We start from the raw sequence: 24,718 nt of genomic DNA, 5'->3' as shown, positions 1-24,718 counted from the left end.
GTTCTAGCTGCAGACACCCTTTATTAAGATATTCCCAGGCTCCGTATGCTTTGTGGGTGGGTCGGTGGGGGGCATAACTTGGCCCTTTCTGGCTGAACTCGCTCCTGAAGTAATGGAAGCCTTTTAACGGTCATAACAGCATCACTTGGTCATTTCTGTGAAAATTTATCACCAAGGGGGAAATGGCCTTAGCAATTCAAATACATTTATTATCTCATTCACCCAATTCAGAGAAAGTTGCAAAGCATCACTGAGTAAAAAATATCTAATATCCATTACTCTTTTGTCCTTTGGCCACTGCCAACAATAATAGCCATTTTTTAAAAGAGAAATTTGTCTTAGCTAGTAGAGAACAGCCAGAACCTAGCTTGGTGCATTCTCTAACACTTCAGTCATGTTTTCCTGTATAAGATATACATATGAACACACATTTTATGTTAATTAATATGATTGTGCATATATATGTACTTATTTGGATCATTTCAGACCAAATGAATTTATACCCTCTGAATGTAAAGCTGCTCCATTTCCTTTTTCTTAGCCTTTTCAGTGTATGCACAAGGGGAGGAGAAGTTATTAACCTAATAACTAATGTCCAAATCAAATATGAAAACTTTACAACTCACTAAAATGATGCAATCCACTGATATAAGACATTTCTTAACTTCTTAACAAAAGTAATCATCATTTTAGAAACATTATGGACAGGGAAAGATTGTCCTTCCAAGATTAAGACAAGGAGAATCTAAAGGCAAGAAAAGATCTGATTTCTCACCTTGTAACTTTATATCTTTCTTTTAGTTGTTACATTTTACCAGGGAAGTTACGCTAAGCAGTCAGACTGCCTGGTCATAGAGTTCTCTATGGCACTCTCTTGTGGGGAAAGCAACACAGAGGGCCCGCAGCAACCGGACAAGAAGAAAAGATATTTAAACAGGCGGACTACTAGATAACACTCTGTTACAAATTAAACAAATAGAGGACTCAGGAACCGAGGTAATTGAATAGATCAGAAATGGCCTAATCAAAGACTCATGAAACAAGAACCAAGAAAATGAAGATGGCTATTTTAACTTTTCTTCAGCCCACAGCTGTGCCAAGCAGCTTCTCTAACGTACCCTTGTGATAACAATAATTCCAGCAAGAATAGTCAGACATCCGTTCATAAAGGGCAGGGACACAGGCATAGCTGGATTCTTGATTTTCTATATAAAACTCAAGAAATATCCATCGTCTTATGGGAAGCCAAGCGTATATGGAGGAAGAACTGAAGTTTACCACCTGTCACCCATGGGGTAGGGCTAGGGCAGGATGGGGATGACTTTCTCTCACATCTTGGACTGAGTATCACAAAATAATGGTATAATTGTTCTTAATTTAAATACATCAAATTATAAATATCGAAAGGGAGCGAGAAAACAAAACAGGAAAAATAATAAAAATATCAAGTAAATTATTAGGTCCTCAATCTAGATTAGGGGTGCGTAACCTGAACTGTAGCCCATGCAATCCTTAGGTACAGCTCCTCCAGCTGCTGTGAAAGTTGAATTGTCAAAATAAAATGCCAAAAGGGGGAAATGATTACTTCACTTGTCTTTGATCATATTAGCTATATCTGTTTAATACCACTTTATATGATGATGATATTAAATAAAATCAGATTTAATTTTTGGCCCAGATTTCTTTGATTTTTGGCCTAACCTGCCATGCTTACTTTTGGAGTACAGCCTAGCCTGCCACCTTCCAATCCACGAGTAACCTTCTACCTAAATGTGCTGGCTAAAAACTGTAACTGTCATAGTCCAATGTATCTAAGGTAGGAGAAGGCCATTGTAAATGCAAGACAATTCATTCAACCCAACCCAACCCAATCCCATTCCATTCCATTCCATTCAAATTAAAAAAAAAAAAGTTAAATTCAACATTCCATGGCTACTGAGTATACCTTAGTATCCAATAGAGTATCAAAGAAATGCTCCCTAAGATTTTCTGAAAAGTTTTTTTGTACTTCTGCAGATTTCCTAGAGCATCCTCCTCAGGCTTGATGCCTTCTGGGCTTTAATTTCCCTTATTCACATTTCACTGGGAATTCTACAAGGTTGGTTCCACATATCTGAACAATACCAGTTTAATGAAGATAACCCTAAAGTCTCCTGATACCTCCCTCTCCTTCAAAGCCACTTTTTGGCTCCTATCTTCTCAACATTCACCAGATTAAGTTCACTATTAGAAGGTAGTGGTATCAGGTGTGATATTTTAGGGCTCTCTGGTCACTATGCATCACCCAAGAATTTCTTATCTTGCTATAGTGGTTGATTATGAATTCTGCCATCAAGATCTTTGTCTACACTCTTACAACTAAATTTAAAGCGGTTGCAGAGAGGTACACCCTCCAGGAAGTTACTCTTGTGTCTCTATTATTTATCCAAATCCTTTAAATGCAGCACACTCAATTAATAAAAGGATGTGAGAAATATAGAATCCAAGACGTGAGCAGGAGTTGGAGCTAAACCTCACAGAATAGAACCCAAAATTAGTTTTGAGTGCATAAGGCATGTAACAGTCTATGATATAATAATGTGGCTATGTGATTACCCTATGGTTTTATTCTTTTAACTGTATGGTGGGTATTATATTTCTCTAGTTGTGTCTAATTCTGCTCTGACAAATTAAGCAATTTGAAAGCACAAGACATTGATCTCCTCCCCCCTCCCCAGGTAAACATATTCCACATCATGCTTTGATTTATCAGCCTGACCAGTGACTGACTTGATTTCATCAAAATTTGCCAGTGAATCAGTGTGGTGTAGTGGTTAGGGCTCTGGCCCCGAACAGACCCAGGTCCAAGTCCACCTTCAGCCACAGAAGCTCACTGAGTAACTCTGGGCCAGTTACTCTCCCTCTCTCAGCCCAAGCTACCTCAAAGGGTTGTTGTGAAGCCAAATGGAGGATGGAGTGCTATGTTCACTACTTTGAATTCCCGAAAGAAAGGTGGGATATAAATCTAACAAATAAATAAAATAATACAGTATAGTTACTTGATATAACTACTGTTTTTTTACATCCAAAACTTTCTAATGCTGTGGCTACCCATCAGTGAAAAAACATATTTTTCTTCCAAGGATTTCTCCAAGGGGCTGCCAGTTTGGCTTCTTGCAGAATATATTCTGCCAAATATTATATAAATCCTAAAAACTTGAGCTGCTCTTGAATATCCTGTATGACCCTGATTCTCTCCTTATCAGGATGAACCTGCTGAGCTATCGCTATGTGACCCATGTATTTACCTAAGGCCACTTTGAATTTAGCCTTTGTTATAAATTTAACATGTTAAGAACAGGCTGTCTTCGTCCCTTGATGGAGGGTCTAGTTGCCTTGTTTTGGAACCTCTGCTGCAAAGATCACATTATTGGCTAGCATCTGCATCTCTTTCATGGAACCAAATGCCTTCTCATCATTTTCCTTCAATATGTAAGCCCAAATCATAGATGGGGAACGCACCACCTTCCAGAGGATACATTCCACGCACAGAAACGTGATGACAGATAATGCAGTTTCACTTGCCAGCACCCCTTCCTTTCATCTTAAACTGTTAAGAGTTTCATGCCTGCTTCATGTCTCAAGACTTCTTTTCTTATAGATCGAATGGTGATGCCTACATACTGCCTTATTTAGATCACAATGGCCCAGGCATATTACAACTTCCAATTTTTCTTTTTTGCAATAATTAGATGCAGACTGAGTCTATAGGTCCTTTCACTCCAACCCCCCCCCCAATTTTTTCACCAGATACAAAGTGCCTTTTAACTTACCAGTGCTAGAAAAACAAAACAAAACATAATATCGGTTCTATAAAATATTTGTCTGGCTGCTCTGTTTTAGACATGCAACGAGTAGTTTCAAGAAATCATATTTGAGTTCTACTCTATGCTGCTAAGGTTATTTCACCATAATTAATATTTGGTTGACTGGCAACTGGGCAGGTTTTTAGGATGCCATTTGCATTTTACAGGAACAAGTAACCTTGCAAGTAAGATTACCTCGGCATAGACAGCACTTTGGCTTGTAGGACCTAATTCTCAAAGGTCAGGCGGGTGAATTTAGCATCCTTCTTGTTTGTGCTTGGAAGGTAATCCCTTTGTCTTACATACATAGGCTGACATAATGATTTCTTAATGCCACATGAATGAAAGCCCTTCCCAGTAGTTGGGCATGCATCTTCTTTCCTTTGGCTACATCTATGATTAAGTTGCTATACCTTCAAATATCTTTGGAGGAACCAATTCCTACTGGACTGTGTGAATCTTCTTGCAAAGTGCTAGAAAGTTGCCATTATCTGCAGTTGAGCTCATCTTACTTGAACCAGTGTATATCTTTTTCAAGATAAGGTCAGAAAGCCCCCAAATATTTTTCTTTGCCCTCAGTTCTTTCACCCTCAATGCAGTGTTGTCTCACAATGTTATCATGAATTGGTGGGACAAATTCACAACAATATGCCATAAGTTTATTTCTTTGTCTTCCGTACAATTATTCCTGAAGAAGTATCATTCAAACAATGCATTCTTACAGTATATATCATAAATCACACAAAGACCTTTACAATACCTTTTTGTGACAGTAGCTCCAGTATTACAAAGTTGTTTAAATTACACAGATGTTCTCCCCAAGAAGTACAATAAAATGGTGATGCGCTTTTTCTTAGAAACAACCTCTACCCATAGAATATTTAGAGGTAGAGAAAGGCTTGTTCTCAACATTTTCATTACTAAGCAAGATTTCCATGTAGGACAAGAGGAAGAACAGCAGGGTGTCAGCAAAGGGAGGGAGTGTCAAAAAAAATCAAGATGGCAGCCACGAGCATGAGATCCAAACCCCTCTCCTTTTTATGAGCATCACATGTGTGGTGCACATTAAAAAAAAATGTGGCACCAATTGCACAGTTATAGTCAGATCTTGCCTTTTTATCTCCACTGCAGATTGTCCTTGAAATGAAGGCCTTAAGAAATCTATATTGTAAAAGTTACAACACTATTTAAAAAAAAAAAAAAAGGGACACCACAAATCCCTCCAAATGAAGAAGTCCATGCAGGATCGTTTGCATCACATGCTAGACATGATTAGCACTGACCATAAGAAAGGGATGTGCAGCAACAGATGACATAGCAAATTGCTCCCAGTTCTGATCTGCAGGTTTCTTTCCTCCCCAGCCAGCCCTTCCTTTTTATTTGTTTAAAACAAACAATAGGAAAGTACAAAGAAAGATGCACTTAGTAAAAAAGGGGTTCTTATGTCCTTTCAAAGATATTTATAAAAGTTACAATATAAAAGGACATGTTGAATTGAATCAATTTTCCCAAAGTCACAAGCACAAGTACACTGAGATAGGAGACTATTGGCAACCCTGCCAAATAACAGTGCAGACAGAAAGATGTTGTGCTGGCCCTGAAAAATCCTTTCCTCAAGCTAGGGGAAGTAAGGGTGGACAGATACCTTGCAGGTTCCCAAGAATTTGTGTCCGGCGTACTTCTGGAGTTCTGAGAGAGAGAGTGATCTGACTTCAGGTTAATATTCACTGTCATCCAATCTTTGTAACACCAGCTTTTTGGCCTGAACATAGTCCTAAATCCTAATCTATAGGCACTCTGAATGTTCTTAATTTCTGCTCTACAACTTTTGTCCATAGTGAAAGATAATTGCCACTAAAAGTAGCAGTAGCAACCTTGCAGGGGGAAAAAAAATCTGATCTTTAAGCAGTATGCCAGTATGATAGTCCCCATGCCCTGTGTTCACTTTTGGGAATCCTAGACACAAGTCGGAGTACTATATTGGGGGTGCCCCGGGCTGTGGCAAATAGACCTTAAAAACGTGGCTTGCGTTGTCTCTAGGGTGCTTCTCTTCATCATTAGGCCCACTTGAGCTGCACAGAGTATTTGGGCATGCCCTTGAAGAGTAAATAAATACACACAGACACCTTGCAGAAGTGACTCCAATTCAAAGCTGATTCTCTCAACCAGCTTTACATCCACAACCTGGTCTCATTTCCTGATCTAAGCAAAATGCTAATCCCAGCTGCAATAGACAGATTTTTGCAGACTGGATCAGATGGCAACTTGTGGTCTGTGGGCTACATAGTCCCCAGTACTTTATTTACAGCCCCTTACCTACCCAGAGTGAGTAGAGCTAAGCTTCATTCTGAAGATTCTAGATAGTTTTAAGAGTTAAAAAGAGCAAGCTTTGCAAAACTTAAGGCAAACAATTACACCCTGTGACCCCAATATAATCTCAACACCAAAGAACTTGGGCTAGTTTTCCCCATTTTGGAGAGGTTAAGGAACGAATGGGCATGTTAAGCTTCTGGAGACTTAAGGCACCAATTTCATCTCTTTACTTCCTCCAAAGTCCTTCCAAACAAAAATAAATCTAAGGATTTCACCCCTAGCCTCCTTGGTAATGTCACATCATCCCTGGCAATGCCCCCTGTGGCCCTCAGCAGGGCAAACAAAGGAACTACAAGGCCAAAACAAAGTTTATGCCCCATTTTACAAGAAAGCTGCACCACATCTCATATTGTTCTGTGTTTGTTTGTTTGTTTGTTTGTTTTCATCTTATGGACAGATTTATTCTTATGGAAGGAGATAAATTCCAAAAATGATGGCAATGAAAGGTGGACACTTCATATTTTGTACTTTCCTACTTAAGCATCCTTGTTTTTCACCTGTTGCTCAGGATCAATTTTTCATTTCATTCATTTCATTTAAAATCAGGTACTAAGTGGGTTTGTTTCAAATATCAACAATAAAATGAAAGGTAAATTAAATTGCATGCTTAAATTGCTTAGCAGGAATTCCCTTATCTAGCAGTCTTCTCTGGAAAGCAATCTAGAAATGTAGCTGAAATCCTTCCCCAACTCTTAATTGAGCTTTTTCAAAAATAAAATATAGGTATTCACCATCAAATTCCATTTTTACACCAAGTCATGGTATACTTATGACTTACTTCTTTAGAAAAGGCCTCAAAAGAAAACATTAACTAAAACAAAATAGTTGCAAATGGGCCACTTCTGCATTACAGATGTATCAAAGTAAAACTCCCATTTCTGGCTCCAGATGGAGCCTTCCATTTTCTTAAGCTATGGCAACTCCCCAAAGTCTTGCTGACATTAGTAGAACTTTACTGGCGTGGTTAAATGCAGTATTAGCAGAAGAGCAAAGGATGACAGAGCGAGAAAAATATGCTTGAAGTTACTTAAAAGTCAACATCTATATTTAATGCAGAATGCTGTCAAAGCCTTTTTAATTATGCCTGCACTGAAAACTAAAATGGATTCAAAAAGATGCATTAAAAGCAAGCTGTGATGGTTAATTTACACTGCAGGCTGCCTCATCCCCTCATGTTCCAGTTAAAGATCTGAACAAATCAGGTAATATAAAAATGCAATCTTGAACCACTTTTTGGATGGAGGCATTTTTTAAAATTTGCAAAACAACCAATTCTAGAGTTTATAGCTGGTGGCTAGACTAGTTTATATGAGGATTCTTCCAATATATGATACCAATGGGCTCCTGGGAAAATTAAAATGGAAAAAAAAGTCTGTGCCTTTAGCCTGGTTTTTGAGGTGTGGGCAAAGGAAAGGGCACACATAATTTATGAATACTAATATTTAGAATGTGAATGAACCAAATGTAGATATATTTCAGAGTATTCTAGTGGGAAATAAACTGATTATGTCCTGAGTATATTTCTAAATGCTACAAGCACTATTCGTATATTATAAGTTGAATTCTGACTTACTTATACTTAGAACAGACCCACTGATAGCAATGGAACATAAGTGAGTCACATTAAATAATGTATTTTCCAATAATACTTTTTTCTACCCTTTCTACCCCTTTCATTTTGTTATTCCTTGATCATTTCAGCTGACCTTTTTCCTTTTCAGGGGAGGGAGAATTCTGGGGGGAAAAAATTATTAAGATTTGGTAAAAAATTGGTTTCCCTCCTTGTTTAAAACTAATTTCACGCCATTCCCTTGAATGAAGCTAGACTTTTAATTGTTGTTTGTACCAATTTCCTAAAGAAGATGAAAGCTTTTTAACAGTGTTTAAAACAAGATACCACTTTGATAGAATAGAAGCTCAAGTTCCTACTGTACAATACATCTCAGATAGCGGTGAAACTGTGCTATAATCTAATATATGTGGTCGCTGAGTTATCCCCCTTTTATTAAATACCGTGCCTCATCAAGGGCTCTACAAATATTTCAGCTCCTTGAGTCCAAACCATGTTTTGAGTTAATTAATTATTCTCTTTATTTCTTAGATTCCTACTCTCATGTTTCCTTCAAGAGCTTAAGGAGGCGTACAATGCGTTCCTTGTCCAATTTTTCTCCACAACAGCAACACTCTGAGGTTTGTTGAGCTGAAAGATAGCGAATAGCTCAACGTCACCTTTCCAGGGAGGAAGGTAGATTTGAACCTGGGCCTCCTTACTACTAAGCCAACTTCTTAGCCCGTAGCCCAAACTGGCTTTCAATATTAAATAAACACTTTAAATTTCTGTATATCAGCAATCCATGCAATCTACACACCAGGAGTTATTTGCCATCCATTTCAAAAATATTTTCTCCCGAACATGAATTGGCATGAGGCGGCTATTTTCCACTGCAGCTCTTGTTGGTGGGTAAAGATTCAAAAGGTCTCAAGTTTGTTCCTGGAAATCTCCCATTTAGGTTGCAAAAAACTTGTCTCTGACACCTTGGAGAGCTAATGCTGTCAGCAGGCAGATGAACTAGTCTGATTTGATCCAGGTCAGCTTTCTGTCCAATGATTTCTATCCAGGGAAGAGCCTCTGCCAGCACGGCATGACTTCCCTCCGCAGCCCATGACATACCCCATGAAATATGGCCTGGAGAGTTGGGACAATCTCCAAAGAAGATCCAGGGGGTCTGGGAGGCTGCAGGGAGGAGAAAAGTTACAGAATTTTGACAGTGCAAGCAGATGTTCACTTATACAACATAGGATGTAGCCTGCAGTGTCCTATAGCGATGGTTAACTCTTCTTTGTTAGGACAAGTTGAAAATGTTTGTTGTAATAATTGAGGAAAAAAATGCATTAAGTGATCTGCCATGAGCAAGAGAGCCTGGTATACTTACACCTCCTTCAGGCATTAATTGTGTTTTGTGATCGCTCCAAAGAAGGAAAGATATTCATATCTGTCACACTCTGATCATTTTCCCTTCTGTGCCATGCTCTTTTTGGATCTATGGGGCTACATCCAACGTCAGAGAAGCACTCTTCCACTTGCATCACTTCCCTGCTTGTTCCCCAACTCCAAAAGTTCTAAATCTGCTGCAAAGTTTATTTCAAGCAAATCTGGGAGAATGTGGGCATGGACTTTTTAAAACTCTGCCAATAAACAATTGTGCTAAATGCAACAAATAAAAGCCATGGCATCTCAGATACCTTTTCAAAGACATAACATTCTTACATGCCCACAACGCCTGCAGGCAGAAAATTGAAATACAAAATAAATTAAACTTGAGAAAGGGGGAAAACATAAGAAAGGGGAAAAAAACATCTTAATATATGAATAAAGTGAAGAGCAGTTTATATGAACCTAAGGGAAGCGAGGACATTGGCATATTTCCTAAAATGTGAGAGTATACTAGGGAACTTGATAGCTTTAAAGGACGTTATGACTGCACCACTATTTTTGTTGTTTCAAAACCACATATCCAAATGATGGTGCTGCATAAAAATAAATGGCCAACTGAATTTTAAAAATGACTAATACGTATAATAATAATAATAATAATAATAATAATAATAATAATAATAATAATTTGTTTGAATAAGCTTCTGAAAAAAATGAAGCAAACTGACTCTACTTTGAACTGATCGTTCAGTTTTGCATTTCAACCAATACCGTATGGTTTTTGAGGATATTATTAAAGTAACGTGTGTTAGGCAATTAAAATGCATTACCCAACTAATGCTCAATTTAAAAAGTGATGTTCAAAGGCTCTTGTGGAAAATGAAAGGTTTGAAAACATTATTTCTGCAAGAAAAAATCAGCCAGAGAAAGCGTGGGATGCTTATCAAGTCCTCATTGCTAACCAGCAATCACAGGGACAGGCCAATTAAATGCTGTCCTCCTTGATCTGCAGCTAATGAATGCCTGGGTTAATCTGCCGATCCACTGAAGAATGGTCCCAGGTCAATGCTCCTGCTCTAGCAGCCTCCCAGGAAGGCCCATGGAAAGCTGGGCTGAAGGCAGCTTGGCTTCCAGGCTGACTCTACTTGGAATGCCTCCTTGCTCCTCTTCCCCATGGGAGCAATAAACAAACAGAAAAATAGGCTCTGAGTGCTCTTAGGCAACTGCCGGGGCCACCTGCTCCTCCCCAAGCAGCCTCTAGTCCGGAATCATGGGGAAGAGTCAGAGGCCAAGCTGAGCGGTCATCAGCTTTATAAATATCCCTTCCACAGCTGCTGAAGTGGAGGTGTCAGGCTGACAAGCAAGAGAGAGAAATGTGGGCACATCTTGTAATATTATGAGGACTGCTCAGATCACTGTCTAGGATTACACACATGCGTGCACACGATATTTTACAACTTTCCCCTCAGACTGTGGAAGCTTTTCAGATCTTTGAGGACAATTTGTCACAGAGAGCCATTATGTATTCATTAGGGGTTAACAAAAATGGCTGTTTATAGAGATTAAACCGCAGGCCACAAAAAAAGGACGGCATGGTCAAGCGACTGAGCCAGCTCACCGTTCCAATTATTTAATGGTTAAAATTGCCCCCCTCCTGGCCGAGTAACGGAACAATCTTGCTCAGCTAAAAAGCATTCCATCCTCACCAGCAGTTATTGCATTTGGCACCCGAGGGGAAAGTGACTGACCACTCCACCCATTCCCAAGAACCTACAGAGGAAAGATTCTCCTCCTCCAAGAATCATAAAGTGCAAAGATCCGGAGCTTGGTTGAGCCCAAGCAATCGAAACGTTTGCAACCCATCTTCCAAAGAGCCCTATTGTGGGTCTACCTGAAACATTAGTTCACTGGGAGAACAGAGAGAGACTTCTGCCCATAAGATTTTGTTTTCTTTCTCTTAGTGTCTCAACAGAAGCACCAAATATGGTGTGGGTGGGTGGGGGTATCCTGAAACAAGGCAATGATACAAGCAACAGTAATTTTTAATTGTGTAAAAGGTGAGGTCATCAGTATTAAGCAACAACTTTTAGGATAACAGAATCAAATCAGTCAAACTTTGGTAAAGAAATAGATTAGAATATTATCTTTCCATTTTCCATATGTGGAGACATCCCAAATATCAACATTTTCACTACCCATCAAGACTCACAGGTATGCTTAGCAATTTGACAACCTCTTCCTATTAATAATTTCTTTACATTAAGGTTCCAGGTAAAGCCTGGAAGATTGTTATCAGAAAATAAGAAATTAAGACCTCTTCCATGTGGGGATAAAAAAAAATGGAACCCATTTGTCAGTATGTGCTCCTTAGTACTGCTAACTAAAAATATATTGGACTCTATCACTTATCTAAACTGAATCTGTTTCCTGTCAAATTAGGAGAAATTGGTATATATACAGATTAGGAAATTTACCACAGTCACTCAGAAACTGCAGCAAAAATGTCTCTCTATTTTTGCTGGATTGCAGCTGCATTTGAGTGTGTTCTTTTCTTTTAATTATTTTCTTAATTACACTTCCGCTTCACTACAGAGAAATCCAGCACGGCAGTTAAGGCAGCAAAACATGTTCATCACACAGTTTAATTAATAAATACAATTCCAGTGTGAAATAAGTCAAGATAAGGTAAAGTGAGGAGCAAATAAAAGAGGCCTCTGTAATGCTCGACAATCGAATCTTTCTTCCATTCGGCTACGGCGCTCCGACGAATTAAACGCAAAGAGCTCTTTATGCCCGGTTGAATTTGTTTCAGTGGGAAAGCGATCGGAGGGAGTCCCGCCGAGGGACCCCTCCAGACCCCTCGTTCCTGCTGTCAACTTCGCGGGTGTCTTTTGGAAGAACGGCTCGCAAAGATTCATTGCCTGAGACCGGGCCCAGATACATCGAAGTGTCAGGGTGCAGCCCGCGAACTGTGCTCCTCAAATAAACCCGGGGATGCGAGTAAGGTCAGGGTTGGGGGCCAAGTTTATGGAGCCTTGCGACGCGTCTCAGTACCTTAGAAAAGATCAAGGGACGGCTCTCCCCGCCCCCAAGCGATTTAGAGCATCTCAAACCTCAGCTGTGCGACTAAGAGATCAGTAATGAAGCCAGGCTTTGTAGCGCTACAGCAATAGCTGGGAGACGTAATGAAACGCGATAAAGCACTAGAGAGGAGGTGGCTTTATGAGGAAGACAGGATGTCTCCGACCTCCAGAACAGGGAGCCGTTTTTTTGCGAGGAGACCTCTGCAAGAGCGCTGCTCTCCAGGTTTTTCCTGCTCAGGTCCGTAGCATCGCAGACTACTATGCTCGTAGTCTGAACAGAAGGAAATGTCCCGATTAAAAAACGCAATCTCGCGTACGTGCTATTAAAGAGGGGGAAACGGCTCTTGTAAAACAAGAAATGCAGTTGCGCGTCGGGAGGGGTGCGGATTCACAACTATGCTGTTTCAAGGGGGGCAGCGGTGGCATTTCTTCCTCTGTTATTGGTTTATTTAGAAAATGTATGTGGCTGTGGCCGCCCATCTTACGTACGTAACTCTAGGCGGCTAACAACAATCATCATCATCAATAATAGTAACAACAACCTCTGTAATCAAAACAAATGATGATAAGGCAATTGCCAGCTCGGTACAACGAAATGTCCCAGCCTGGAGCAAAAATCGCTGCCTGTATTCGGCGCTCGAGCGCTTCCGACTAGTGAGCCATCCTGGGCTGGAGCAGCCGCCCTCCAGAGCTCCAAGGCCCTCGCTTTCGGACGGACTTTGGGCACTTCCATTCTGCTTAACGCAGCCGCCGGCCGGTCACGTTCTCCGGGAAGACGCCGAGCGGCAGAACCTGGGGAAAGCTGGCTTTCTCCAGGCAGCCGGATCCCAAAAGGCGAAAGATCTATACGATCCGAAGAGAAACCGGAGTAACCAGCCAAGGGCTTTTCGGGGAGGGAAGCCTGCAGCCCCCCAGATCGAAAAACCCTTCCAGGTCCACCGGAGGCGGGGTGGGGGGAGAGGAGGAAGCAGTGGAGGGCCGACTCACCTCTCCGGCGCGTTTTGCTTCAAGGACACTTTTCAGCTGGAATCCGACTACTGAGTTAAAAATCCTCTTAAATGCAGAGAGTTTTGGATATGTCGACCGCGATGAAAAGGCCTAGAGGAGGCCGGATGTAGGGAAGCCCGGACAGCAGGCAGCTAAAAGAGGCCGCCGGGCAGTGGGAATGGGGGTCTAATGGAGAATAAAGAGTCACTGGCCGAACACATGAGAAATTCGTTGCTTCAAGACCCTGAAACAAAAAGGAAAGGAAAGGAAAGGAAAGGAAAGGAAAGGAAAGGAAAGGAAAGGAAAGGAAAGGAAAGGAAAGGAAAGGAAAGGAAAGGAAAGGAGGCACAGTTCAACTCCCTACCCTTCTAGAGGCCAAGGTTATTTTGTTCAGTAACATTCTATTCTTAAAGCAATCATTAGCAAAACAAACTTCTTAAAATAAAAACAATTTCTAGACCGCTTTTCTCGTCGCCAGGGAAGGCGGGCTTTTCCACCTCAGGCTGCAATGAGACTCAAGGAACCCGGTGGTGCCGGCGCGGAGCAAAGGCCTTTCGCCCCTCCGGGCAGCGGAAGAAGTCGCCGATTGTGCTGCGGCGCCAGCCAAGGACAGCCTGCTTTCCTTTGGGGAAGAAACGGAGAGCTCCGAAAACTCCAGCTAGTCCGATTCCCTGCCTTTCCCAGAAAGTGCCTCGCCCCAACCGCCCGTTGGTGGAAGGCCTCGCTCAGGCGTCTCGCCGCTGCTCGGCGGGCCCGCGGGCCTTGCTCACCTGCCAGATGCTGCAGAGTCGAGTCAGGCAGGAGGGCCGCAATGAGGACTGGAACCTTGCTATTACATGGACTAGTCCCCGATATTCTCGCAGAGGCCAAGCAAGACCAACTTGGCCGTCACCATCCTCAGGCGGCCTTAAAGCACTCAGCATCTGGAGTAGTAAATGACACACACACACACACACACACACAACTCGCCAGGGCCTGGCTGCTAGGCTTTGGCAACCCACCCCACCCCATTCCACCCCACTGGGGTTCCGCTGGTAGAAGTTTGGGCGAGATACGGGGCCATCGGGGCTTGTTTTAAAGGACGAACGGCGAGACAGCGGCGGAGTCTGTCGCTCATCCCTTCAAGGGCAGCACATTGGCAGGAGGGACAGAAGAGGCAAGACTGGCTCAGCACCCGCTGCCTCCAAGGCCTAAAGGCGATCAGGCCGACCCAGCGGCTCTCCAGGCGAACTTTTAAGGCGCCTTCGCTTGCTAGAGACCCTGGCACCAAGCTAGAGAAGAGTGTGTCAATCACCTGCCAGGCCCTTGGCTCTATTTTAATCTCCAAGTCATTTCACGTTTTGGGGGGGGGGGGGCGGTTGTCTTAAACCCGTCCTCGTGAAAAAGAGAGATGGTGGAAAAGTTCAGGTTAGCCTGCTTACAACTGAAAATCGAAAAGCCAAAGCAGATGCTTAGCAACGGACTTTTCAAAATAGACGGTTCTTCTATCCTTTGAATGCGTGTTATAGAAAGAGCGACTTGAAGACGGCAATGAAGAAAACAAAACGCCAGTCCCCTCCGCACGCCCAATTCAAGTTTCTTGAATTCTAAGAAACTTGGTTCTGGGAGGGGTCTGTGCATTTTCGTTTGGACAAGAATCTCGAGGATGACCAATACGTTATGTCGCCTGGGGGAGAAGGGCGAGAGTTCGGTCTTGGCAAAGTCCCGCGACCCACTCCCGACAATTCGCGATCCACTGCCCCACGCGCCTTGCCTGTTGCGAGGTTCTGAGGCTTTCGATCCCGCTTGACACCGCTTTGGCAACCCAACTGTGGCACCGAAAATGACACCGAAGCTTGACCGCCCCGGTCGGCGCCCCCGCAGGTCTTGCACTTCGGCGAGCCCTAGCAGGCTTGGACAACTGCTGGGGACCGTCGTGTCCCCGGCTGAACCGTCCTGAAGCTCTACACTCGCGCCTGGTGGAGCGCTCCCCCCAGAGATACTCCGTGGGGCAGTCCTCTGTCCCAGCTCTTCCCCCTTCCCGCCGCCCCAGACACACACTACTGGTGGAGGTGGCCGGCAGCCTTCCCCGAGGTGGGCCCCTTTTAATTCCAGGTGAGGTTTGCCTCGATGCCGGGCTATTCATAGCTAAGAGCCGATCTATTCCTGTCCAGCGGAAAGGCCGGGGCTGCCGTTGGACGCGCCCGGAAGGAACTAGGAAAAGAGAAAGGCGCCTCCTTAGAGAACCCTCGGGTTCACTGGGCTGTGCAAGGGGCCAAACGGGTCTCCGCAGTCTTAGCAGAAGCCCCCCCCCCCATCGATTGGCGCTCCCTTAATGCAAAAGTGCCCCGTATCTGCCGGGAGGGGTGAGTGGGGAGGGAATCGGCGGGGTGGAAAGGGAAGTGAGAAAAAGGCCGCTGCTGCCTGGACCGTTTTCACGGGTGAGGCTCCACTTCAACAACTAGTCCTCCCCCCGCGCCCGCACGCGCGCGCGCGCGCGCGCGCGCGCACACACCAGCTGTCAGTAGAAGGGCAACCGCCAGGGTAGCCGGAGTTTAAGCTGTCCCGGATCCAGTTTCCCTCAGGGCGACCTGGGCCTTGCGGGGCCCGGAGCCCGCCGCCTCCCGTCCCGCCTTGCGCCACGCTCACCGGGGTTGAGGTCCAGGCACTGGGCAGAGTCGTCGGCGTCTGGCAGCTGCCCGTCGGGGCTGAGGCTCTCCATGGACAAATCCAGGCCTTTGCCGTCCCAGTCGCGGAGCTTCCTCTTCTTGTGTGAGCCGATGAGGGCTTCCACCGAGAAGGCGTGCGCTCGCGAGCTGAGGGCCACAGCCGAGCGCCTCCTTTCGCTCATCTTAGCCGCCCGGCGGGAGTGCCGAAGCCAGACGGCCGCCGCGCCACCGACCGCCGAGCTGGCAGAGGACGGGACGGGGCTGGCGGGCCGGGCCCAGGCGGAAGCAGAGCGGAGCGGCCGTTCCGACGTGAGCGTCCCGCGGCCGCCTTGGCGCTACATGGGTCCCGAGCGCGCTGGCCGGCCGGAAGGCGCCGCTCAGAGTCACGCTCTCGGGCTGCGCTTCATCTCCCCCCACCCCGTCCCTTCCCTTCCCTCTCTTCCTCTGATTGAGCCAAACTCCCGGGGAACTTTCCCCTTCTTTCCTCCCTCGCCAGGTCCCGGCTGCGAGCGCCCGTCAAGAGTCCCTGCCCAATGGGAAGGTGGCGAATCCGGAGACCGCGGCTGCGGGAGCCAATGAGGAAGGGGCGGGCCAAGCGCCCGGGCTTCCCGGCTGCGCGCGGCCTTAACTCTTGCGGAGCGGAGAGCCAGGCGCCCCCTCCCCTCTAAAAAGGCGGCGAGTGGGCGCCCAGCCTCCACCGAGGCCCAGATGCCTCCTGACAGCTCGCATAGACCCCCTCCCAAATATGCGAGACTGCTGGGAGCGAACTCTGCAGCGCCGATGATCGTATGTAGAAGCGATTAGCAATGTTACGCTATCCTCCCCCACCCCCCAAAGCTTATAGGCCGGTCACACATATAACGGGGAACAGCAGAAAGTACTTGGAGAAAAAAAGTACCTTTTCTAAAGTTGCACTCGTAAGTGGAGCTGCCACAATCAGCGCCCCGCAACTTAAATCTGTAAATTGAGTTTTATGCGTTTATATGTATACATGCTATACTTCTTTGGTGAAAAGAGCAATTTTCTTAAAATCCAGTCCAACTTCGATTTAGCAGTTTGGTAAATAGAATCTGGAAAAATAGATGAAGCGTATTTGTGCTTAGGACACTTAAAATTTTACTGTACTTCAAGATTTTTATATGCGCCCTATGCAATCACGGCAATTAATAAAAATTCGTACACTGTATGCATAATAATGTATGTCCCTATCGTGGCATTAATAGGACTATGTCTCAGATTATACCATGGTAGGATTTCCCTTATTCTATATATCGCATTTAGTATATAAAATGCGGGAAATGCATCACGCCCGTAGTTCTATCGATCGATCTACCTACAAAAACGCCACATCCATAAAAGCGATTTATAATGGCCAGAGAACATAGAGATTAACGATGGAACAAACTAGCGACTTGGAGATGTTACTGATTATAGCGGGAGATCGAAACGCGCGGTTGGGGCTGCCATTTGGCCCTACTGGAGTCTTTGCGGCGGCTCTGCCTTAGACCCTGCTGGCTAAGAAATAAGGGCAGTTTAAATCTGAAATCCTAAGATCAAGGTCCAATTACTAGGCAGCAAATTATTATCTGTCAAGATGTGCAGGACTGACTGGGCCAATGCACGGCTCTAATTGGTTTGGGTCTTGCAATTGCGGGGCACTGCCTTTTGTCCAGATCGACGATTCCCTTTAGGCAAAAGCGTCTCCAGGTATGATTTTCAGTGCTCGTTACGACTATAGGAGGCTCCTCCGGAACATAGCGTATAATTTCTAATTCTGTTTATTTTTGTTTTGGCGTTTTATTCATCTGCCATGTGTATTCGTTGACTCCCAGAAATAAAACAAGGCAGCAACAAACGCAGGCGGTTAGCTTTTGCATAGGAGAAAGAGCAGCTGCGGCGAACCTTAACAAGAGTGGCCCGCAAGCCGCAAAGTGAAGCGGGTTCACCGCACCCAGCAGCAAAATGACGACCTCGTAACCGGCGCGAGCAGGGGCGACAGCCACGCGCGGCAAGAAGGACCGCTGGCGACGCGCTCCGCCACGAGGCAACACGGCTCAGGAGCCCGAGTTCAGGAAAAGAGAAGCCCCCTTCGCCTCGTCTTCTGCGAATCTCCAGGGCGCCGGGGAAGATGCGTCGCCCTTTCGCAGCAGGACCTCCCCGCACACATCAAACGCGTCGAAGGCCCTCGGGCTGCGCGCTCAGATAGGCAAAGCCCAGTCGGACGCGGCTCGGCGGGTGCCACCTGGCTCTGGAGCGGTGCGCCGTACTGAATACCCCAATCCCTCAAAGCTCTCTCTTTTCTTCCTCTTTAGCCTCGCCAACCTCACCTCTGCCGGGTTCTCCCTCTCCCCACCTTGGGATTGCCTAAACGCTGCAGAGGGAGGCAGGAGAAGCGTTCGAGAGGCTCCCGAAGACTCTCCTTGGGTCAGCCGGAAAAGTATGGGTTTTGTTTTAGAAGAGGGAGAGAAAGAGACACTCCAGCAGTTAAAGGTTTTTAAAAGATTTTACGAATCATTTTAAAAGCCCCTTTAAGCCCCAGTTCTCCAACCAAGACTTTCTTTCTTTTAAAATAATTTGACGTTGTCTTCATTAAATAGAATATTAATTTCAGGCAACAAAAACAGCAAGAGCGTTTTGATTTTTTTTTTAAACACTTCGGAAGTAAGTCCTATGGAATTCAATGAAGCTCAGTTTTAATAATGTAGTTATTCATCGCGGGGATTTTTTTCCCTTTATGAATGAAAGCCATTAATTAACGGAGCGGCTTCCACGGATGGAGCCACAGGAGGTGTGGCGGTGGTGGTGGTGGCGGCGGTGGTGGAGTGCTGAAAGGACTGATGCTCTGGCGCTAGTTCTCTTTGCGCTGCATCCGCTTACCTCAGGAGGAAGACATAAGGTCTGTGTACCTGGTCCTCTGTGGAACGTAACTGCTTCCAGGGAGATGGATCGATCTCCCAGCCGCCTGCCTTTAGAAGAAAGTAAGAGGCCAGATTTTCAAAGGGGGAGCCGGTTATGCTCCCCAGTCTTGTTTGACACTTAAAAGGAATTTGATCCCCAATCAAATTTTGCAGGACAGCTCCAGAACATCCTTCTCCCCACACTCCCCTTAGTTTAAGATGCCCTGGACTTCGCTGGGCTTCGTTCATTCGCAGACAGCGTTTCAAATATACTGAAGATCCTCTCCCGCGAGGCTAATCAGTCTTTATCGGCCCCTCCTCCTGCCTTCAAGGCAAAAGGGTATCTCAGAGGGGTGAGGGAAATGGTGGCCCCTCAGGTAACCAATGAAAGCTGTGGCAATCTAGCGGGATTTATCCTCCAGGAAATGTGCGCAAGGCCGCCATTACCAGGACCAGAGTGGATCGGCGGCGCCACTTTTCTCCGGTCGCCCCTGAAGCCACGCCGTGGCTAACTCCGAAGCTCTGCTTAATTACTAGAAAGCCAGGCGAGGTAAATAAGGACCTCCGTCCACTTTGCTGGTGTCCTGGCGTCCTACTAGAGTTTGTCCCCAGACTGTGGAAGGACCCTGAACCCAGCCCTTGCGCTTGTATTATAGACCTGTATAATTCAGTCCGAATTAAAAGTCAGTTCTCCTCCCGCGGTCGCCACCGCGGGGTCACAAGCAGGCGCGCGCACAGGAGTGGCCCTTCGTGGACAGGCGGGACCTTCTCGACCCCGTTCGGTCACTGATGCCCGACGTTCAGGCATTCCTTCGTCCTACCTCAGCAGCTCCTGCGCCTTCCGCACGGCGCCGAGGCTGCAGCTCCGAGCGACTGAGATCCCAAACCTTCCCCTGAACTCCCCGCGGCCTGACTGGGGGGCAGCCCCGCTCGGCTTCGCCCTGGTCCAGGAGCAGGGCTTTCCATAATAGGCCGACCCGTGAATTGTAGATGACAGGAAAGTGCCAGGCGGAGCGATTTGCATCAGTCCCGGCTTAGCGCTTTCAGGCGGCTCTGGCGCTGAACACCAACCGGATGCACGGGGACCCCACCCCTCAGCCCCGCACTGCCCCGGGGACTTGAGGTGGCCACGGCGGCCGCCGGGGCGGGCTGGAACTCCGGTGATGTGTGGCGCGTGATTCCCTTGTTATTAAATGGCTTTTAAAGCGGTCGGAAAAGCCTGGGTCGAGAGAGGAGATTAATTTCGACCCGATTTTCTGGGGAATGGTAGGTATGTCGATTTTCCCGCGCTGGCTGGTAAAGGGGGGCATTTATGAGGACTGTAAAAAGCAGTCCTCCGATTGTAGCTTTAAGGAGACTGCCCACCGACCCCCCACCTCCACCCCCCAATACATGCATTATTAGCTAGTTAGCGTGAGGCTGTTCTCCTCCCAAGCACCTGGGTGAATAATTTGGTTCTCTGGCAGAGTCCCCAAGCCCTCCAAGAGCCTCCTGCTACTCAGATGGGGCACTGGGTGGGGCTGGAGAGGTGGCTGGAAGTTGTGGAAGGAAAGAAAGAGCTTGGCAGGGCTGCCCAGAATGTAAAGCAGGGGTGGGGGCACTCCCTCTACTTGAGGATGTGGATCCCTGATCCCTCCAGGAACCTGCTCTGAAGGAGTGATGGTCATCCTTCCACACAAACACCCCCTCTTGGTTACCTCAAGCATTCCTCAGTTCAATATATCATTCAGGGCAGAAAGGGGATCTTTCGCTCACTGCCTGCAGAAACCAACTGCAACACTGAGCAATTCCAGTCAGTCTGCTAGGATCTCCCCCCGCCCCCCCACCTGCAGAGCCCTCTGCACAGCCCCAGTTTCTTTCCAAAAGGTTCCTGCAAGAAGATTTCTCCGAGGCTTTTGCCCTTTCTGACTTCCTCTGGCAAGACAAGATCTCTTCTCTTGCTCTTTTGCCCCAAATTAAAACACACCATTTTAAGCCAACCCCATGCCAGCCTCTTTAAATCTGCCAGATGTCTGCAATAAAATGTGAGCTTTTGCCTCTGGGGACATGATACAAAATTTAATGGCCTTTCTCTGTAATTATTCTTTTAGCTAACTCTTGATAAATATGTTTTTTTCTCATTTACCACAAAGGGAGAAAAATTGATTGTGCATGTTACTGGAAGAAAAAATAGAAATCCAGCAACCAGTTCTAATTTTATCAATCTCAGACTGATTCAGCATCAGGCCTGCATTAGTAAATCTGCATTTTACCATTGAGGACAACCCAAATCTCCAAAACTGGAAGCTAAGGAAACATTTGAAGATGGCTGTTCTAGAAGCCTGCCCAGGGACTCAATATTTCTGTTTCCACAAATTCAGAGCAAAACCTCCCAACCATTGTCCAAAATGTGATTACACTGGAATGGATAACAGGACATGGATATCTAATCCATTAGAGAAGGGGATTCAGGGATCACATCACTCAGATGCCCTTCCTTAATGTAGCCTTGGTCAATCAAAGGTTAAATTTTCTATTGAGCTAAAATGACCTTCAGCTTTGTCTCAGGAAATTGTGTTCAATGCAATACTGGCTTCTTAGGTTATCCCAACAGCCCTGCATCTTTCCTTGGAAACCAGGCAACTAGACTCAAAAGTTGGGTCAACTTTGGCCAGTTAGCTACATGGTATGGCTCAAACCCAAATGCTTTCACTTAACAGGTTGCTGATCTAAACGGCCTGTTTCTTGGTGAAAAGTGCTGCCACCACTGCCAATGCTTGACTCTTTAGTCAAGTTTGAAAAAAAAAAAGTCAACTTTAGTTTGACTTTTTAGCTAGGTTCTGATGAACAGGAAACTTAGCTTGTTCTTGTCTCACACCGGAGAACAAGATCTTTGGAATTTGCATTCCTCTCCGGAGCTGTGCCAGTGAAATATTACAAGGGCACATTGTTCCACCTCCAGCACCTTCCCTTGCAAGTGCCTTGTACTACAGGTATCACACCTATAGTATGATAGAGGCACAATTAGTGTGAGCTGAACTCTCCCCCTCCCCCCCTCATTCAGTTTCTTCTCCTGAGCTCTCTTTATCTCTACCAGCAAATTTCAGTAGAAATGCAATCCACACAAAAGGTGTTTCTGGAAGGAAACCCGCAACCTTTAGAGTTGAAACTTAGATTACCCCAATTCTCCAAAGTTTTGAGAGCAGGGTTGAAGGTCTGTGGCCTTTCAGTTCTTGTTGGCCCATCATCCCACCTTCACTAGGAGTGATAAGCACCGTCCTGCGATAAATGAAGGTCCCGGCTCTGTGGGGTGTAGGGTGGCTCTGCTCAAGTCCCGGCAATTGCTGCCTTCAAATCTGGTCTGGCCTTCTGAGTTGCCCATTCAGCAGACATGCGGGTTCTCTGCCACTCTTCCTTTCCCTCCCTCCATCACTGAACAAGGAAAAGCACTGAGCATCACCAGCAATTGAACTCTAGTGCTCACCAACCCTTTGCTAGCTGACGCCTTTCACCACGGGGGACAGGCTGAAATCAGTTACATCTGCAGCGCTCCCCCCTCCTCCCCAGGTCAAGACCTCTGTTCCCCGGGTGGCCAAGAGGACCAGAGTTGGCCACACTTTAATTCAGATGCCCAACAAGGGGACCAAAGGTGGGAAACAGGTCCCGAGTGGCTGGGCCAGAGCCCAGGCAGTCCCAGCGTTTGCACTTCCTTGGGCTGTGCAGGGGCATTTCACATGCAAGGAGCAGAAGAAACCGTGGAGGTGGATGGGAGAGGGCAAGAGATACCAAAGGAAAGTTCTGCTGAGCAGCAGGACTTGGAAAAACATAGGTTTGGGTGCGCCTTCGGATCTGCTAAAGCTTGGCGCTCTTCGAGGTTGCTGTCTTTGGGAAAAGAAAAGTTGGCCTCCTAGTGCCAAGGGAGGAAAGTGGGCCACGCTTCCCAGCCCAGAGCTTGAGGACCAAAACCTTCCCAGCACAATGCAGACCAGAGGCCACCCTCGGGCCTCCCTACATTCGGGAGCAAGCCTACTAAGCGCAGCAGAAAAGTGGGGAATCCGGCACAAGGCTTCTGCTGCTGTGAGGATCTCGCCCTCTTTTGGAGACGAGCACCGCACTGGAGTGTGTATAGTGCAACTCCTGGCCAGGAAGGAGGTCTTTCCGCATTGCCCAAGCTGCGCCCCACAATGAGGTGCCCCCTCCCTTTTTCTCAGGGCTCTGCCACCCTCCCGCGGCAGGCCGGGGTTCGATTTCCGAAACCACGTTGGCTCTCACCAAAATAGATTTCTTGCTTCTGGCGGTGCCAGGAACACCTTGCTGGCCTTGCAAAATACTTCTGCTGAAACCCAAGATTTTAAGGTGGTCTGCATCTTTCCAAGATGTTTCGAAATTGTGCAGAAATGGGGCCTGAGGCTTTTGTTTAGGCATTTCAAGCCAGAGTTTGGGGCCCAATTTCAAAGGATGTCTGCAAAACCAGAATCTCTGTTAGTAGCGATGACCTCTTCAGGGCAGCCTGTCAGAAAGGCAAGGAAAGGGTTAGCCTGGCTGGCTGGCTTCTGCCAGCCTACCCCCATCCTTTGTCCCTACAGATTATCCCAGAATAACCCTGAGGCCCTTAACAGGAGGATTTTGGCTTCACCTCCATAACGTAATAGGGAGACTAAATTTGCTAACTGTTATCTCCACCTCTATATTAATGAAGCCACTTTAGGTAAAATTGAAATTCCAGTTGTTCATTTTTAGAAATTTATCTTCCTCTGCCATAAATTCATGTTCTACCAATAAAAGATGTGTGGCATCTAAAACGCATGATCTATTAATGTAAAGCGTATGCAATTTTAGATGTGCTTATCAGATGGTGGGGGGATTTACATACTAAGAAAAACCTGCTTCTGAGTAAACGAAGAAGACAATAGCACAAGATGCTAAGGAATAGGGGCACTTCTCTTCTAGTTTTACTAGGTGAAATGGATGGAAAGGTGAATGGAAAGCTGAAGCCAAAAAAAATCAGTACTCTATAGCTTCCTGAGTATAATCTTGGATTTTAAGAGATTGATTTTTTAAAATCCAGTTTAATCTCAGGTATGCAAGTATCCTCACAGCTTCTGAATGCTATACAGTAGTATTTGTGCACACGTATGAATATGATTGTGGGGGGAAAGATTATTTAAAGAAGTCCACAGATTCGTGAAGATTTTATTTTATTTCTTTACAACATTAGACTTTTTAAAAAGTATTTCACAAATTTTCTGCTATATCCTTCTCACCCTTCTCCCTACAGTACAACGTAACTAGTAAAAACCCCGAATTGGGGCAAGGATCTCGCAAGCTGAATTCCAAACCACCTAAAAACGCCTTTTGTTTTTTCCTGCGCAGCTCGGTTTCCCGGTCGCCAGAGCAATCCACCCTCCCGCCCGGCTTGAGCCAAGCTGCCTTTGTGGCTGCCCCAGCAGGGCGTCTGCTTAGGGCGCGGGTGCAGCCCTCGGCGCGGCCTTTCAGAGCGCGCCAGAGACAGCGGCTGAGAGCGCGAGGCCTGGCGGCCAGGCCCCCAAAAGAAGCTTCTATCCAGCCGCATGAACGAGGGGGCCGAGGAACGCCAGCGCTGCGTGACCTGCGGGGGCGTATCTTACACGGCGGCCTTTCGGGGGCGGAGGGATCCTTGAGAGATACTGTACTCTTTTCCCTCTCCGTCAGGTAAAGTGGCCTGAGGAGGTGGGCCCGGCTCTAGGTTCTCGCCCAGACTCCTCTGCAGACGCGTCCCGAGCGGGCAGAGCAACAGGAAAGAGGCGGGAAAGGGAGAGGGGTGAGATCGCCGCTGCTGCGCGCGGTGGCCTCAGTCCCTCGCCCGCGCGGAACTGTTTCTTCGCCCTTGTTAATCGCCTTTCCGGCAGCCAACATCAGTTGGTCTGTAAGGCTGACGCCAAGCCCGAATCCTCGACGCTTCGGGTATTTGAACCAGGTTCGCCCGTTCTCA

General features: G+C 46.2%; 1 protein-coding gene across 1 annotated transcript in view; it reads right to left on the bottom strand.

Annotated features, from left to right (window-relative positions):
- Positions 1–16,340, bottom strand: part of TBX15 (T-box transcription factor 15) — a 75,681-nt gene extending 59,341 nt beyond the window's left edge. The window contains exon 1 of the mRNA XM_088138605.1: positions 15,852–16,340. Within this exon, the coding sequence (XP_087994731.1) occupies positions 15,852–16,053 (202 nt within the window). The 5' untranslated portion in view covers positions 16,054–16,340. The remainder of the gene's footprint in view (positions 1–15,851) is intronic.
- Between the last annotated feature and the right edge of the window lie 8,378 nt (positions 16,341–24,718).

Source organism: Python bivittatus, unplaced genomic scaffold, assembly GCF_059951505.1.
Source record: "Python bivittatus isolate LINGU-HERP-01145 unplaced genomic scaffold, Pbiv_v1 ctg000270_np1212, whole genome shotgun sequence".
NCBI classification, from domain to species: Eukaryota; Metazoa; Chordata; class Lepidosauria; order Squamata; family Pythonidae; genus Python; species Python bivittatus.
This window is presented reverse-complemented; position numbering and strand designations above follow the sequence as displayed.